General features: G+C 36.5%; 1 protein-coding gene across 5 annotated transcripts in view; it reads left to right on the top strand.

Moving 5' to 3' along the window:
* mRNA-cap (RNA guanylyltransferase and 5'-phosphatase mRNA capping enzyme) overlaps positions 1 to 16,244 on the top strand; it is a 548,400-nt gene that overhangs the window by 258,954 nt on the left and 273,202 nt on the right. For all 5 annotated transcript variants that reach the window (XM_090376079.1, XM_090376080.1, XM_090376082.1 and 2 more), the window contains 2 exons: positions 8,243 to 8,351; positions 15,492 to 15,598. In XM_090376079.1, coding sequence (XP_090232205.1) covers positions 8,243 to 8,351; positions 15,492 to 15,598 — 216 coding nt within the window. The remainder of the gene's footprint in view (positions 1 to 8,242; positions 8,352 to 15,491; positions 15,599 to 16,244) is intronic.

The raw sequence follows: 16,244 nt of genomic DNA on the forward strand, positions 1-16,244 counted from the left end.
GTCTTTGACAAGCCAAGAGAAGGAAAGCCATTAACATCCACAGACAGTGAGATGGTTGCAAAGGTTGAGCAGCTGGTGCTGGGTGACAGACGTGAGACAATTAATTTCATCTCAAATGCAGTGGGAATTAGTTATGGGTCTACCCCCGGCATTTTACATGACCATCTGCACATGTCTAAGGTCTCTGCACGATGGGTTCCAAGATTGCTGACGCCTTCGCAGAAGCAATGTTGAATGCAACGTTCTTGCCAACTGTTGGATTTGTATAATGCGGATATTGAGAACTTTTTTGATTGGTTGGTTACAAATGATGAATTCTGGGTGTACAGTAGAGAAACCATTGCGTGGATGCCGCTTTGATTCATCTCAGGAAGTCATCAATGAAGTGGAATGGTGGTTTCGGGCAAAAAAGTGCAGAGTTCTATGATCAAGGGCATTAAACAACTGATCCATAGATGGGAGAAATGTGTTACTATACATGGAGAGTAAATACAAAAGGATTAAAGTTCCTGTGAAGTTTCATCTCTCTTGGGCTATTATTTCTAGATAAGGGTACAAACATTTGATACCCCATCGTACAGGCGATCCCCGCTTAACGTTGATAATTAGTTATTGAAAAACAGAGCACTGAGTGAATCGGGGCTAAGTGAATGCCGTATTCCCATAAAGTAACGTATTTGCGAGTTGCAGTCTATGCCATAGGATATTTCCTAATCAATAAATGGTAGTGAAAAGATGCACATATGTCGGGTCAGAATATTTAATATACAAATATTTGTATATGTAAAATATTCTGTATTACATACTTATATAATTATATGGTAAATAACTATGTTATGTATTGAAATTAAACTTAAAATGTCAATTAAAATCATGAATTTATTAATTTGATGGCATTGGGCTGTCAAGTATTCTATTTTAGGACAGAAAAATGTGCCGATTTTGTGTAGTACTTTGTCCCTCTTCATCTCATACAAAATCATATAGGGATTCATTTATTTCTTTAATTTTCTTATTACATTGGAACTTCGTTTCATGTCAGAATTGTTCTGGAAATAATCACATTTGGGATTTTTCACTAAGTTGTTTTGCAGTCAGTGACTTTATTGGTTCTTAATCTATAGGATCTTGATCATCTTCTCCCTCATTTGCACGCTCTTGTTCTTTTGTTATTTCCACGAGTTTGCATTAGAGAGGCCATTACTGTTGTTGTTGATCATCTCTTATTTTTCACCATCATAGGTGAGTACAATGTGTACAGGAAGGATAGACAGGATAGGAAGGGAGGAGAGGTTTGCTAATAATTAAGAAATACATAAAATCCAAGAAAGTGCAGCCAGTTGACATTGCTGGACAGTGCAGTGTAGAGTCATTTTTGGTGTGACATAAGCACTGGAAGATCAAAATTGAGAGTAGGAGTGTGTTATAGGCCTAATGACTCTGATGAGTATAATAAAAACTGTACAGGGAAATAGTGGCCAGTAAATCAGTCTTATAATGGAGGATTTTAATTTCCTGGATATTGACTGGAATTTGTGGGTTGGTCACTCTCACACTAGCAAAGCTTTTGTGGATTTATTGGGCGCATTATAGCCTCAGTTGCTGATGCGCCAATAAAACCCAAACCAGTGGATTTATTGGAGGATTGTTTTCTACATCAGCATGTTTGGGAGGCAACTAGAGGGAGTAATACTCCTGATCTGATTATCAGTTGTGATTTTCCATGCATTAAGAATCTGCAGATAAAGGAACCACTAGGTGGCAGTGATCACAGTGTGCTCAAGTGGGATTTACTCAAAGAGGTAACTACCATCAGGAGTAAAGGGAAGGGTTTTTGCTTTCGTAAAGGTGACTACGGAGATCTCAGATAGTATTTAAATTCTATATGGTGGGACCAACTGATGTTATCAACAGCAAATTCAAAATGGGAAGCGTTCAAACAATTAATCTTGGAAGCTACTAAGCTTTACATACCAACTAAGAAATAGTTCAAGGTTTAGGCCTAAATGGATGTCAGATAAACTGAGATGTGGCAGAGAAGAAAAATGCATAGGATACATATAAATTAAAGGTGACACAGAAGCCTATGATAGATATAAGCTGGTCTGTAACCAAGTCACAAAGGAGATTAGGCAGGCAAATGCAGATTATGAGAAATCTTTGGCAAAGAATGCAAAGAAAAACAGCAAAGAGTTCTTTACTTATGTAAACTCTAGAAGGAAAGGGATGAATCGGATTGGTCCACTGGATATTGATGGTTCAACTGTTGATGATCCTGCTCAAGTGGCTAACAAACTGTATTTTGCATCCACATTCACACATGAGGGAAATTCCAGAAGTGAGTTAAACTCTGGCAGTGAGCCAGATGATTTCATAATAACTGAGAGGAAAGTGGAGGAGAAATTGTTGAAGATAAACACAAGAAAGGCACATGGGGTGGATGGGAACTATCCAGTTATATTAAAGGAGGCAGCAAAAGAAGTAAGCAAACCCTTATCCATAATTATGAGAGCTTCTTTGTACTCAGGGGAGAGGTACCCATGGACTGGAGATGTGCAAATGTGATCCTAATTCACAAAGAAGGACAAAGGGCAACACAATTATAGACCTGTCAGTTTAACTTCTGTTCCAGGAAAATTAATGGAGGCACTGGTTAAAGAAGCACTGCAGGATCATCTAGACAATACTTCAGTTATAGCTCGGACACAGCATGGTTTTGTTAAGGGGAAGTCTTGTCTGACCAATTTGATTGGATACTATGATGTAGTCACAAAGGAACTGGATGCAGGTAATAACTTTGATATCATATATTTTGATCTTAGAAAGGCTTTTGATACTGTTGCACATGGAAGACTGCTGCACAAATTGGAGCAGTGTGGCATTGGAGGCAAATTGCTGTTGTGGATAAAGCAATTGTTGAGTGGGAGAAGACAGAGTGGTAATCAATGGACACTGCTCTTCATGGACTAATGTTATTGCTTGAGTCCCTCAGGGTTCAGTGTTGGGTCCATTATTGTTTTCTGTATTTACAAATGATATTGATGATGGTATATCAGGCTTAATAGTTGCCTCTGTAGCCAGGTGGGCAGGAGCAGCAATGTGTAGCACACGCTTCTTGATTAGACCGAGGTTTGAGCCCGTGACCACTAATTATGGAGGATGCGGAAGGGTCAGAGAATGACCACCGCATATCCCCAGAGCAATATGGCTTTAGTTGCTAATGCTCCTAAAAACCGAATAACAAACATCAGGCTTAATGTCCAAGTTTGCAGATGATACAAAGTTTGGCAGGGTTGTTAAGGACACTAATGACAGTATGTTGCTGCAACAGAATCTTTCTTTTCTTTTTTTGTTAATTGTTGGCGCATTGGCTTCTTTGGCCATAATGCACCTCCCAAAGCTTTTGCATTTTACTCTGATAAAAGCCCGAGGTGGGATTCGAACCCTTGACTTTTGGGTTGCCAGGCAGGCACTTTACACACTTGGCTAGCCCGTTCGGCAACAGGATCTAAAAAAGTTGAACAGGTGGGCTGTGAGAGGTGGCAAATGAAGTATGTAGTACTTCCCATATGTAGTACTTTACAAATGTAAAGTACTACATATGGAAAGCACTAACCCCAGAGAAACATATCAACTGTGTGATACTATACTGACAGTGGTAGAGAATGAAAAGGACTTGGGAGTAATTTTGCAGGTAAACATGAAGTTTTCTGAGAAGTGCAGACGGTCTGCAAGAGTAGCTCATGTTGTCTTGTCAATGATATACAGGAATTTTTCTAGCAGGGATTAGGTGATTATTCCTTTGTATAAGGCAATGGTGCCGGCTGGGCTATCTGGGTAGGTATAGTGCCTGCCTGGAAACCCAAAGTTCACGGTTCGAATCCCACCTCGGGCTTGGGTCAGAGAACAAAATGCAAAAACCTTGGGAGGTGCAATGTGGCCACAGAATCCAATGCACCAACAACTAACAAAAAAAAAAGGCAATGGTGAGGCCACACCTTGAGTGCTGTATACAGTTTTGGAGGCCTCATTTTAATAAGGATGTAGAGCTGTTGGAATGAGTACAGAGAAGGGCTACAAGATTAGTGAATGAACAAAGTGTTTCTTTTATGAAGAAAGGCTTATGTTTTGCAGATTACAGTGTCTGGAGACTAGTCACCTGCGAGGTGATCTGATTGATGTGTATAAAGCCTTAAATGGTTTGAGCATGATCAATGCTGATGGGATGCTTCCTCTTGCTCAGAGTAATCACCTGAGAGGACATAAATTCAAATTGAGGAAAGACGGTTGTAGGATAGATGTGCAGAAGTTTGCGTTTAGTCAGCGGCTAGTGGAACAGACTTCCAAATTTTATTGGTGGAACAGACTTCTGCCTTTTGTTGTGGAAGTTGATAGCCTAAATAAATTTAATTCTGAACTGCACAGATATTTGAAAAGAATGGAGGGGTGAAATGGGAGTGGGGTTTTTTTTTTTTTTGCTGATGCTGCATAAAGCTTGCTTTCTTGCATCATATGCCTCTATTAATGCTATATAACAATCCAGATCAAATCGAAGCAGTAGTTTTCCATTTAGATGTATGGTTCTCATAATCTGCATTGTGTTTAATTGTCAACATTATTCATTCATTCATTCACACAATATTATTCATTATGCTGAAAGCTTGCTCAGCTTGAGTCCTGCTAATTGCAATGGTTTCAAAGATATTTCTGGCTTTCTTAATTGAAAAGAGAATTTCACTCGATTTTAAAGATAAACTGTCTTCGACAAAATTTCCAAAATCATTGATTTTTATTTCATATTTTTTCAGAAAACAAATTTCTTATTCGGTTTTCACCGTCTTGCCACCGAGACAAAAGTTCTTTCATATTCCACAATTTCCAGTAGCATATGTTTAAAATTTCTTTCAATGGTATTATTATTTTCTTTATTTAATTTAAAATTTGCTCTGCTGCATTAATATCTTATCCTTTAAGGATAAAACAATGCATTAAATAACTTGTCACAAGGTAATTTTACTGTTCTTACTTTTGATTTTGATTCCTTCAAATTCTTTCCACTTCAACATGTTCTCAATTTTAGCTTCATAACTTCCTTCAGAATTTTTCAAATTAGCAATAGCATTGATAGTTCAAATAATTAATTTATCTGCTTTTACCATAGTGAATCTATAAAGCTTCTGAAAGGTAAGAGAGCTCCTGCAGGATGTCGATCATTAGTGCTAAATGGTTAAGAAATTCCAGATTTAAAAATTGATTTAACAATCCGGAATATTTAACTTCTGATTCAAAATGTTTGCACAAATTCCCTTAACCCCCAATTACCATCCGCAAGTCACAACTGCTCCTCGTAGCCCGAACACACGACCGATCTTTGTAGTTTCCACATAAAGTTCTTTAGCAATCATCTTTAATTCGGGCTGGTTTTTTGGAGATTGGTGATATAATGCATAGTTTTTTTTTTTTTTTCTAAATTATTGCCTGTATTCCTTTATATTTTAGAACATTTCCTACACAGTGAAAGCCTCGACGAAATTTCAAAATCTGCCAAAATTTTATCTTCATAAAGTTTATAGAATATCTTAGTTGCCTCAATCGCCCCCCCCCCCCGTACATTTCTACTCTCACTAGTTCTTTGAATACAGTGCAAAATGTCGAAATCACATGAATGCTCACCTACTGTGACCATGTAAACATAGACAGGAGAAATTTACTGGAAGGCATGGATCACTCACTTCTCCGAAAAACATATGCCCATTCATCAGAGTAAAGGGGAACCAAACACAGGTTGACCAGAGGCTATAATCCATGTCGACAATCTTCTTTATCCTCTGACTGGCTATGGAAAGCATATTGACTTGCACAACTTCTCGGTATGTGGCTGCATAGGTTTTACGGACACCACTAACATAGTGAAACAGTAATCCCTTTCACCCTTAATTTGCACTTTCTAATTACCTAAAGGCCAGAGGTGAGAACAATGCATACAAAGTTCTCTCCTAATTTGTTCGTTACATGGAAATTATTTTCGTTCAATGGAAACTACTGTATTTTAAATATAATTACCAAGAGGAATTTTAAAAAATTGGGTATAAAGAAGTTGGTTAAACAGAGGTCCGATTGTAATTAAATCAAAAATTAAGCAATTTTAAAATACATAACTGATCAATTGCTCCATTAAAATGCTGTGAATGGGGTCCTGCTCGTCCCACTGTAATTTCGGCTCTGGATACTCAGTAATTGCATCCAGGATTTCATTTGTAAAATAAATGATCGTCTCAACAATGGGCTCGCAAATTTAAAAAAAATGGGATCTCTATAACATACTCGTTAAATCTAAATAGCATAAAACTTACCAATTTTGCTGTGTGGCAAGGTGCTGAGTCCTGTTGAAAAATGTAGTTTTGGACGTCTGTGTGGTGACCCTTAATAACAGATTTCAGGCATTCCTCCAAGGTAGCAGTGTAGGTTTCTCCATTCACCGTTCTGTTAATAAACTTAATTCGCCCCATCCCTTCGTTTTTTATGCATCCCCAGACCATCTGACCGGCGGGGAATTTTACAGTTGGTGATATGCAGTCGGGATGGTATGCCTCCGATTTTTGTATTTTGACATATTGCTTCCAATCCGAGCCATGCAGGTTGAATTTCGATTTGTCAGAAAAGATGACAGTGTCCCATTGCTCTTTTGTCCATGAAACGTGTTTTAGCCTAAGCAAGTGGCTTCTTCCTGATTTGTTGTGTCAATAAAAGCTTCTTCTTGGGCCGATATGCATGTAGAAAACATTGCGAAAGCCGTTTATGGGTAGTTCGTGCACTTCTTTCAACACCAGAGGCAATCTCAAAGAACAATTTTAGATCAGCAATACTAGCATGGTGATTACGAAGGCATAGCCGTTTCAAATATTGATCTTAGGAAGGCATAGTCACTCTCTTACGTCCTGATCTAGGTCTTCTCCTCACATCACAGGTTTCATGCTTTTATTTCAGCACACCGGATACTGTTGATTGTGGCAGTCTATTTTATCAGCGATAGCACATGCAGAAAGCCCTTCCTGGGACAGAGCAACAGCTGTACTTTTTTTTTCTTGGTGTGCCTCTGATGCTTACACCTCCGCAAAACAGGATACTAATGAGTGTGTATTCCCTTGCAACGCTGTATTTATAGACACAGCTGATGCAATACCTTGCAATTACTGTCTGATGCAACAGAAGTGTTATCTGGCACAATACCTCTGCTTTGCGACACACAAAATGACTGTAATCAAACAATATCTTATACATTTCACTACAAATATTACTTTTTTTAAGGTGATGCAATTTTTTTGTCCACTACTGTATTTAGTGTTGTTCAAAGACTTTTTTTTTTTTGTAGTTTATGCTGGTATTATTTTGTATACAATTTGGTGAGACTTAAACAGAATGAATTCAGATTTATAATGCGACCTTATTCAAATACAAAAACATATTCATAGCAATCAGTTATCAATAAGCTTTTCTAAAACTAAATTATTACTTATAAATGCCCCACATCCACTAGCTGGTATCAGTGCTAAATTATGCTGTAAATATTTGGGCAAGAGCCAATACTTCTGAATTACTTATGATGGATAAAATTATACAAAGGATACTAAAAAGAGTTATTTGAAGTGATATATGGAACTACATTAAAAAAGGAAATGTGTTTTATTACAGTGTAATATACGGTTTCCTACTCAGAAATTATTAGTTAATTTGATTTTAAAATACCTTAAATCAATAAAGAGTGCTATAAATTCTCTAGGAGCAACAAATTACAGTTTATGTCACACAAGGTCTTTTATATATTTCAACATCCTAAACCATTAAATAAATGGGGAATAAGACATCTTTATTACATCATAAATAACTGTTTGTCAAAGTTGAACTTTAAGATTAGTCAATCGCTGACATACACTCAGATGAAATTTTATTTATGAAAGTTTTAATATTCAATGAGTTACCAAAAGAATTGTAATTTTTACTTGATCTCTTTCTTGGTTTGATGGAATCAACTAATTTATGATCTTTTTTCCTCCTTTCCCCTCCTGCCTTTTTTTTTTTTTTTTTTTCAGGAAGTGGGACTGAGAACTGTATAGTCAAATTTGTGCTTTGGCAATTGTATAACAACTTGTTGATAACAATTCTACAATCCTTAATGAGTTTGTGATGTAATTTATTTGATAAAGACTAATAAATATATTGCATTGTATTATTATTATTATAGGAAAGGCCACCAGGAATTTATAAAAAAGATTATTTGTTGGAATTGTTTAAGAGATATGGCGATCCTTCTGATACCCCGCCAGTTCCTGTTTTACCAGACTGGTGTACAGGTTAGTATTCATTAACAAATTTCTCTTATGTTATCTTATTCAAAAAGTATTAATAAATAAATAAAAAAAAAAAAAAAAAAGTAGTAAATTGATACTATAACTTTTATAATAACAGGATGTACTTTTGAAAAGAAAGGTAACTTGTTAATATATGATATTAACAGGTAAATAAATTGAAGTAGTTAAATTTTAATATATAGGGTAGTTACATTAGAATGAAACCTATGCTTTTTTCCCCAAAAATTGGGGCTTTTAAAATCTGGGTGCAGCTCCTAAGTGGTTTGGGGGGGGGGGGGAACCAAAAATTGTTATTGGATTGTTGAAGTTTGGTACAGTTAAGTTCATTGCTATACCAAGCAGTAATGCTTTAGTTTCAAATAAACAGTGCACTGATGCAAACTCTTCAGTTGAGTGTACCAACTGCTTAATTTTTTGATATTCTCAGAGAATTTCATTGTAACTATGTGTCACAATGTGAAACTTGCTTACTCTGAGTTATAATTGTTTCTCTTTGAATTTCAAATAAAAAATATTTTAAAAAATATTTTATTGGGGATAAAATGAAAAAGAAAATTGTTATTGGATTGTTCAGATCTAGTATAGTTACAAGTTCATTGTTATACCAAGAATTAATGCTTTGGCTTCCGTTAACCAGAAATTAATGAATTGGTTCCGTTAACCAATACCAGAAATGATCTAAATGAATGAAATATTTTTTTCATTTCAAGACCAAATAATTTTGGGATTATGATTTATATTTAAAGGAGACTGACATTTTGGCAGATATGTTATTTCAACTGTATCATTTTGAAGGCCTGCAGATGGAAATTGGTGCATATCATGGAGTTAAAATTTGAACATTAGCAATATCAAGCAGGATCATCTAGACAAGACTGCAGCAATAATTCAGACACAGCATGGGTTTGTCAAGGGAAAGTCTTGTCTGACAAATTTGATTGGTTATTATGATGTTGGTTACAAAGGAACTGGATGCAAAAAATAATTTTTATATCATATACTTGGATTTCAGGAAAGCTTTTGACATGGTTGCGCATAGAAGGCTACTGTACAAATTGGAGCAGAATGGTATTATGGGTAAGTTGCTACAATGGATGAAAGGGTGGTTGAGTGGGAAAAGACAGAGGGTGGTGGTTGTTGTTTTTTAGGAGCATTAGCAACTAAGGCCATATTGCTCCAGGATATGCGGTGGTCATTCCTTGACCTTTCCGCATCCTCCGTATTTGGTGGTGACGGGCTCGAACCCTGGTGTAATCAAGAAGCATGTGCTACGCACTGCTGCTCCTTCCCACCTGGCTACGGAGGCGCCTACAGAGGGTGGTAATCAATGGACGCTGCTCTTCATGGATTAATATTATTAGTGGAGTCTTACAGGGTTCAGTGTTGGGCCCACTGTTATTTTGTATATTTATCAGTGATATTGATAAAGGCAATATCAGGCTTAGTGTTGAAGTCTGCAGATGATACAAAGGTTGGCAGGGTTGTTAATGACAGTAATGGCAGTGTGCTACTGCAACAGGATTTAGAAAATTTGGGCAGATGAGCTGAGAAGTGGCAACTGAGGTTTAACATTGCCAAATGCAAAGTACTGCATATGAGTAGAAGTAACCCCAGAGGAACATACCAACTGTGTGGTACTACAATTAGGGTGGTAGAAAATGAAAAAGACCTGGCAGTAATTGTGCAGTCAGATGTGAAGTTTTCTGAGCAATGCAGACAGGCTGCAAGAGCAGGTCATGGGGTTTTGTCAATGATATACAGGAATTTTGCTAGCAGGGAAAAGGAGGTGATTATCCCTTTGTATAAGGCAATGGTCAGGCCACACCTTGAGTACTGTGTACAGTTCTGGAGGCCTCATTTTAGGAAAGATGCAGATTTGCTTGAGTGTGTACAGAGAAGGGCAACAAGATTGGTGACAATGAAAGGGGATTCTCTTACCAAGAAAGGCTTAATTTCTACAAATTGCAGCTGCTGGAGACTAGGCACCTGCAAGGCGATCTGATTGAGGTATATAAGGCCTTAAATGGGTTGAGCACACTGAATTCTGATGGGATTCTTCCACTTGCTCAGATTATGAACCTAAGGTTCTAAGGTTAAATGGATTCAAATTGAGGAAAGACAGCTGGAGAATAGATGTGCAGAAATTTGCCTTTACCAGCGGGTGGTTAATTTCTGGAACGAACTTCCATCTGTCATTGTGAAAGTTCATAGCTTACATAAATTCAAGAGGTACTGGACAAACTTTTAGAGGGAATGGTTGTATGAATTAATTTTTTTTTTAAATTAATTAATTCATTTATTTATTTTTAATTTTTTTGGCTGACTCTACATAAGCTCATGTGCTTGCTTTCTTGCATCACATGCTTCTATTACTATTACTATTGTGGAATTGAAAGGAATGAAATTATAAAGCAGGTTCTAACAGTCACACCAAGACAAAATAGATTATGTTCTCTGCTCTATAAATCTATTCAGATCACAGTGATTTGGCTGACACCACAGCCAAATCAGCAATTCCCACTAATAACTGCTGCCTGTCAGTCCCCTATACAGACTACAGGCAAATAATACACGAGAAGATACACTCCCAATTGCAAGATTCGTGGAATATACAGACTACGAATAAATTATATCGTATAAAGCCTGTAATTGAACCGTGGCAGTCTAGTCTGCGCAGGAATCGTAAGGAGGAAATTGTTCTTGCCCGGACCCACATAGGACATAGTCATTTGACTCATTCGTTTTACACTCAGTCAGATTTTATCCGACAATGACCATGTCTCTGCTATTTTTAGCTTTTTGAAATCAGTAAACCTTTTCACTCATATTTAAAAAATCTACCTTGTTATTGTTACTTGTTTATTGATATTTGTCTTTTAGTTTATACTTGTTTTTATACCTTGACTTAGTGACCTGAATCATTAGGCCACTGAAAATTTTACTTTTTATGACCAGGTTTTGGTGCATTATAGCCTTAGTCGCTAATGCGCCAATAAAACCCAAGCAACAACAACAACAACAACAACAGATCACAGTATGATATAGATGCTACATATTTTGTTGATTAAATTATTTAGTGTGATGACCATCAGTATTAACATTAGGAAAAGGCACTTGCAGCATTTACATGATGGACATCTTTCTTGGTATCTATCAACAGGACTGGTATAGTAGACTGTCGGAATAATGGCACCCCAAATAACAATGGAACATTTGAGCTAATGGCACATTGAGATCGGATGTTTATATACATTGTAGATGTCTTGCAGTGCCAAAAAAAAAAAAAAAAAAAAAGAGAGAGAGAGAGAATGGCAAGTCACGTGATTACTGTATTTGTTTACGTTCGCTGTTTTGAAAGTGAATTTTGTACCGATATCATAGATTATACTGCTGTTTTACATTTATTTTAAATTAAAAACCCCTCACTATGGCTCCTAAAATTAATTAACCTCATACAGAGAAGAAAAGAACACCATTAAAGCTTAGTGGCAAACTTGATATAATCTGAACTGTTACATTAGGGTTACCTGGAAAGTTAATTCATATAGCTATGTGAATTGTGTCTGTAAATTGCAATGTGTTCTCTGGTTGATTTGCCTGTTTTGCTGGACGAAAAACCCCAGTTTCTGGGGGAGAAAACCTTACTATCTACAACTGAGACAGACTAACTCAGCCATGGAGTGAAAAAAGCCCATAAGATCCTTGTGTCATCAACGGGATTCAAACCTGGGCCTTTTCCGTGGTGACGATACGACTGTGCTAATGCGCAGACTAAACTTGATATGATAAAGAAAATAGAACCAGGTGTGAGCAGGAGTGTATTAATGGCAGAATATAACATTGGATCGTCAACATGCTTGTTTTTTATGCGCAGTTCATAAAATTGCATTCTTAATCTCTATTTCTTATGTAGCCTCATTATTTCTGCATTAAATATATTAAAAATAAAACTTTCTAGATAACAGAAAAATTTAAATAATGGCACCTCGAAACCCCTTGGTCAATATTGTCTTAGTTTTAGTTGTGGAAATCTTCAGTTTATATGTTTGGCTTACATTAAAGTAGTTGTTCAATAGTGCTGTTTGCACATCATTCTAAGCCAGCTGGCAAATCTGCCCTAGTAAGGATGATGAATTCCTCTGTGAAAGTCTGCATCATATTCACGATGTAGAACTCTTTAACAAGTCATTCATCCAGGACTATTCTCCACAGAATGGAAGCATGTATGGAACCCTGCAGGCAGTCGTCATGACTGTACTAGTGATTACTTAGTGCATACTGCAACTGTACAATCAAAAGTATAACTTATACAAGTTAGTGCACAATTATCTGGAGCTTTCATCTGGAAGAAACATTGAAATGTGCTATTCCATCCAGACAGAACCCTGCAGGCAGTAATTGTGACTGGATTAGTTATTGATTGCTTAGTACTTAGTCTATATGTGTAAAGTGTGTTTAGTGTTACACGGCACCAGCGGTTTCCCCCATCTCCACGTAGTTTTCATTGTTGTGTAATACTGTATACTATAAAAGCCAGAGATTTAAAAGTGTGTGGACCTTGTGGTGTGTAATGTTGTGTACCATTGTTTTCCTGGACTATTAGCTGCTGGGCCCGTGGTGGGGCCCAGCACTGCCCACACTAAACCTCAGGGAGGTTGACCAGGTACACCAGTTTTAGATTTTACTCTGGCAGGTCCTGCCACCTAATTTCTTGCGATTTCAGTAGCTAGGACCTATAAAAAAAACTCTGCGAGGATTCTAAGCTGAAAGTGAATAGTGTCAAAAGGTCGTTGAGCATTTGATTTTGATGTGTGGGGCGTATGCAGTGTAAGTTAACAGATGGGGAAGGAGACTGAAGGCTGGGGGAGAAGCACACTAAGGCAATAAGAAGTGCGGACTATGGTAAGTCCGCCGTGGCCGAGCATTTTTGGAGAAGCAGCACCAGATCTCCCCGGACGATGCTATCATCACCGATCAGGCGCATAAGTTCTGAGACCGCAAGTGTCTCGAGAGTTTGCAGATCTGTTCCACAGTGAACATTAATAGAGATAGAAGAACGCGGATCCATCCCCTCTTTGAGGCTACTATCCTCAGAAGGGATGAACGGTTCCACATGACCCACTCTCGAGCCACTTCCGATTCCATAACACAAGAGAACGGAACACGTGGGAATGAAACACGTGATGAGTACCGTGAACCTGCTGGTATTTAAAGACGCACAGCAAAACAAAGAAAATACCGCTGAAGAAGAAGACAGGAACCTTCGAAAGTTATGGTTTTATCACTTTTAATTTAGTATATTTTAATGTAATTTATTGTTCTTAACCCAGTATATTTTAATGTATATTTCATATATTTTAGTTGTAAAGTTAAATACAATTTATTGTAAATACAGGCAAATATAATTTATTATAAATACATAGTTATCAAGATTCCAGTTTTCTTTTTCGTTGTGTTTTATTTCTGCATAAGGTTGGTGAAAAACATTTAAAACTACAATATGTAGTACCACATAGTTGGTACGTTTCTCTGGGGTTACTTCTACCCATATGCAGTACTTTGCATTTGTCAAGGTTAAACTTCAGTTGCCACTTCTTAGCCCATCTGCCCAAATTATCTAGATCGTGTTGCAGTAGCACACTGCCATTACTGTCATTAACAACTCTGCCAACCTTTGTATCATCTGCAAACTTTGACACTAAGCCTGATATACCTTCATCAATATCATTGATAAATATACAAAACAACAGAGGACCCAACACCAAACCCTGTGGGACTCCACTAATAACATTAGTCCACGAAGAGCAGCACACATTAATTACCACCCTCTGTCTTCTCCCACTCAACCTTCCTTTATCTATTGTAGCAACTTACCCTTAATACCATTCTGCTCCAATTTGTACAATAGTCTTCCATGCACAACAGTGTCAAAAGCTTTCCTGAAATCCAAATATATGATATCAAAATTATTTTTTGCATCCAGTTCCTTTGTAACCACATCATAATATCCTATCAAATTTGTCAGACCAGACTTTCCCTTAACAAACCCATGCTGTGTCTGAATTATTGCTGCAGTCTTGTCTAGATGCTCCTGCAATGTATCTTTAACCAGTGACTCCATTATTTTACCCAGAACAGTAAGCAGCATTTCACTTCTAAAACTGCTCAGCTAAGTTTGTATATAATTAAAAGATAGATGGATGTTGCAGTCAGATATTTTGCTGGAGGTTCCGTAGACCAGGTGTGACTGCTGCAGGGTTAATTATTATATAAATTGGTTTCTTGTCTATTATTATTTTTCTGCTTATTCATTTAATGAAACATATATACTGGATACAAGTTTGAATTTGTGTGCTTCTTGATAAACTTGAAAATGATATAATTTCCTGTTTATATTTTATGTTTATAGTGTTTAATTGCCACCACAAGTTATAAAAGTTTAGTTTCATTAGAATAGTTATTAATAGAGGATGTATAATGCATAGTTTAGTAACAGATGTGAAAAACAAATTTTAGATTTGAATTTTTCATTTTAAAAAATAAATGTATTTAATGAGTATTGCAATCTATTACTTATAGATCTAGCATTTGTATACAATAAGCACAAGTCACAAAAAAAAAAAAAAAAGCAAAAACTTATAAAAAAGAAAATTTTGGTCTTATCAAGTGCTACTGTAAATGTTAAAATTGCTAGCAACAACATTTCTTTCAGCAATAGTTCTGCCTTCCTTTTTTCTCATGCTGTTTGACCACACACAATGCATAAAGTACACTTCCACACCCTCACATTGACACTATATAGGGTTGTATGTTCTCCTATAAAATTTAAAATTTTATGGAATTTAATGAGCACTGTTATCTTATATAAGCAAGTTTTATGGCTAGTCACCCACCTATAAAACCTCAGCTTCAATTATTGTTGGCATACACCAAAAAAGGTCTGGAAATCACTGTCAGAAAGAATTACCGTTTCATCATTATCTTTCTTCTTCTTCTTCTTTTTTTTTTTTTTTTTTTTTAATTTATGTTTCCTTTATTAGTTTAAGTTGAAAACAAAAAAGGGTTTATTTTTCTTGTTTGTTGTTTAATGAATGAAGAACAATCATTTTCTTGTTAAACCAGAATTTGATGATACAGTTGATGACGAAGGAAATAGCGTGAATGGTGACAGATGCTCTACTGATGCCCCTGAAATACATCGCAAAAGGCGAAGAGAATTTAATAAAAAAGTAAGCTGATTTAGTTTAATAAGAAAGTAATTTTGGTTTAATTTAATAATAATTTGATTTTAATTTTGTTAATTTGGATGGCATTAGAGAACAACCTTCCATGCAGCTAGCATTTATTATGGTTGCTGTTCTTCCACACTCTGTGAGTGTAGATTGGTCTAGTTTCAAAGTCTTGTTGATGTGGAGAACTCTTATGCCTTGATATCCTCTGGCTGATTTCTCTGCTGTGGGCTGTATATTTTCTTTTAGAAACCGATTTTTCCTCCAGCAAGATGTAAATTGGAAATAGCTACAATTTACTGATGTTCTCTGAAGAGCTTGATGTAAATGCTAAATAATAGTTACAACATGGCAATTTGGAAAAGCTTCCATGAAATAATGAAAATATTCAGTAGAAAGGTGGTGAATAAAAAGGCCATACAAAAAAGAGAAAAATCTATAGATAAAATTCCTGTTTATATTCTGTAATGGCCATAAGGGCCAGACAAGTTTACAAAATGGACTTCACAAGAATATTACTGTATCATCATCTGGATTCAGAGTGTGTATAATTTTGCACTTGCATTCTTACCCCTTATGGTACACATTACTCAGAATTAAAGAGAGAGAGGGAAGTGACACTTGTTACAAAGATTATAAATCTTTG

Source organism: Mastigoproctus giganteus, chromosome 6, assembly GCF_048544385.1.
Source record: "Mastigoproctus giganteus isolate SK-2022 chromosome 6, ASM4854438v1, whole genome shotgun sequence".
Classification (NCBI taxonomy): Eukaryota; Metazoa; Arthropoda; class Arachnida; order Uropygi; family Thelyphonidae; genus Mastigoproctus; species Mastigoproctus giganteus.